This window comes from Octopus sinensis, linkage group LG22, assembly GCF_006345805.1.
Source record: "Octopus sinensis linkage group LG22, ASM634580v1, whole genome shotgun sequence".
Lineage (NCBI taxonomy): Eukaryota > Metazoa > Mollusca > Cephalopoda > Octopoda > Octopodidae > Octopus > Octopus sinensis.
The window spans coordinates 23023054-23025553 of NC_043018.1; the positions used below are offsets into that span (position 1 = coordinate 23023054).

The window sequence follows — 2500 nt, forward strand, 5'->3', positions numbered from 1 at the left end:
CATATACGAAACCCAACGAGGGTACCGTATACAACGACAGTAAGTACCGTATTATTTCCTTCTCTCTTTTTGTCCCTACCATTTTTAGCATCAAAGATGATGGCGTGATGAAATGTGGGCAGGGGTTGCTTTGACAGGATCCCTAGTTGTTCTTTACTGTTTTAGTTTTACCTAGGTTTGAACTGCAACCATGCTGGGGCACACATTTTAAGGCTTTTCGTCGGTAATATGGATCCGATTAGGCGGCGAGCTGGCAGAAACGTTAGCACGCCAGGCGAAATGCTTTGTGGTATTTCGTCTGTCTTTATGTGTTTCACTACCGCCCACAAGGGGCTAAACACAGAGGGGACAAACAAGGACAGACAAACGGATTATGTCAATTACATCGACCCCAGGGCGTAACTGGTACTTAATTTATCGACCCCGAAAGGATGAAAGGCAAAGTCGACCTCGGCGGAATTTGAACTCAGAACGTAACGGCAGACGAAATACGGCTACGCATTTCACCCGGTGTGCTAACGTGTCTGCCAGCTCGCCGCCTTATGTTCTGTCTTTATGTTCTGAGTTCAAATTCTGCCGAGGTCGACTTTGCCTTTCATCCTTTTGGGGGGGCGATTAAACAAGTACCAGTTGCGCACTGGGGTCGATGTAATCGATTTAATCCCTTTGTCTGTCTTTGTTTGTCCCCTCTATATTCAGCCCCTTGTGGGCAATAAACAAATAAATATGGATCCGATTACTCTCACCTACTACTTATTTTGTCCTTCACATAACTTACGAAATGTAAAGTCAACATTTGAACAATGAAGAATACTTCGGGCGATATCGCAAGGTATTTCTGTTCGAATACACCGGTTTCCACCTCACGCTGATGCGTGTGTGCATGTATATGTGCATATCCGTGTGCATGTGTGTGTGCAAAATATATATACAATATGCGTGCATATACACATACATGTATATAACATGCATGTATATATTTACATACAACATATATACATATGTGTGCATGTATATATGTTTACATGTATGTAGAGGGGCTTCATATTCAACAATTTTAATAAATTATCAAATTGTCATATGAGAGGACTTCACCAAATGTTAACACTTCGATGAGTATCAATTGAGTCATTGGAAGATTATACCACCTCTTGATTAAATGCATTACTACTTAACTATTTACCAAGTGCACCCTTACCGTCATTCTCTTTTTCTCTTTGTCTCTCTCTCTTTCTTTCTTTCTTTCTTTCTTTCTATCTTTCTCGCTCTCTCTTTCTATGTCTCTTTCTCTTTCTCTCTTTCTATTTCCTTCCTCATATGCATATTTATAATATATACAAGAATGAGTCAGAAAATAGCGCAATTGTTATTTGCATGGCTTTTCGACTCACCCTTTATATATTCGAGGATGAGACAAAAAAGTAATGCAAATAAAAAAATGCATTATTTTCTGACTTACCATCGAATATTCTATATATAATATACAAAATTTTCCCTCTCTCTCTCTCCCTCACTCTTCCTTCTTGACTCTCTCGGTGCTCACATGTGACCAGCGGCTATCTTTCCTTTAACTCGAATTTCTTTCTTCTCCTTAAGCTACAAGAGATAGCACACATTTTTGTCTCCTGTCAAAGCTTGTTTCTCCAGCGTCCACCACTTCACCTCGTTATGGCTTAACAGCGCTTACAGTGTGTTTTAACTGTCCTTTTTTTTGTTACCAACTTTAACCCTCCGCAAATCCCAAATTTTATTTAATTTGCTTTGCGGAAATGACTGTCCTAACGTTCGAAATGCGGAGTAGATAAAACAGTGGACAACTGATGATGGGTTTGTTCTTTATGTTGCCTGCCTCGCTTTTCTATTTGTTTCTTTCGATGTTCGCAAAAAAAGTTCGTTTTCCATGATTTTGTATTTCATGTTCTTGCTTTTCATGTTGTTCACGTTTTTTTTGACGTCCTGTACCCATATATGCATATGTATATACATATATATATATATATATGTAAGTATATGCATGTATATGCTTATATATATTATTTATATTATATATATATATATATACGTTTATATATATATATATATATACAGATATATACAGATATATACATATATATATTATATATATATATAATATATATATATATATATATATATATATATATATATATATATATATATATATAAACAATGACACTAATGGATTGCGGTTCGCTACACCTGTTTCAGGCGTGTTCTTTATTGTGTGTGTGAGTGTGTGTGTGTGTGTGTGTGTGTGTGTGTGTGTGTTAAATCAGTTTAGAACTAAAGCTTCTTAGTTCGCGTCCGGTGTGGTACAATGTTGTACATCGATGAATAAGGCATTTCGTGACGACCAATGATGAAATCAAAGCAAAACATGATGCTAATACGACGAAAAATTCAAATAGAATTCAACAAATAATATTTAAGCATTTAGACATTTCGAAAATAAAACATACAAGAATTCGCATATTAATTGTAA

General features: G+C 36.3%; 1 protein-coding gene across 1 annotated transcript in view; it reads left to right on the forward strand.

The window, feature by feature from the left end:
- LOC115223127 (hephaestin-like protein) overlaps positions 1 to 2500 on the forward strand; it is a gene marked incomplete at its 5' end in the record, with an annotated part of 31027 nt that overhangs the window by 10914 nt on the left and 17613 nt on the right. Inside the window, one exon of the mRNA XM_029793539.2 lies at positions 1 to 39. This exon is cut by the window's left edge and continues 230 nt beyond it. Within this exon, the coding sequence (XP_029649399.2) occupies positions 1 to 39 (39 nt within the window). The remainder of the gene's footprint in view (positions 40 to 2500) is intronic.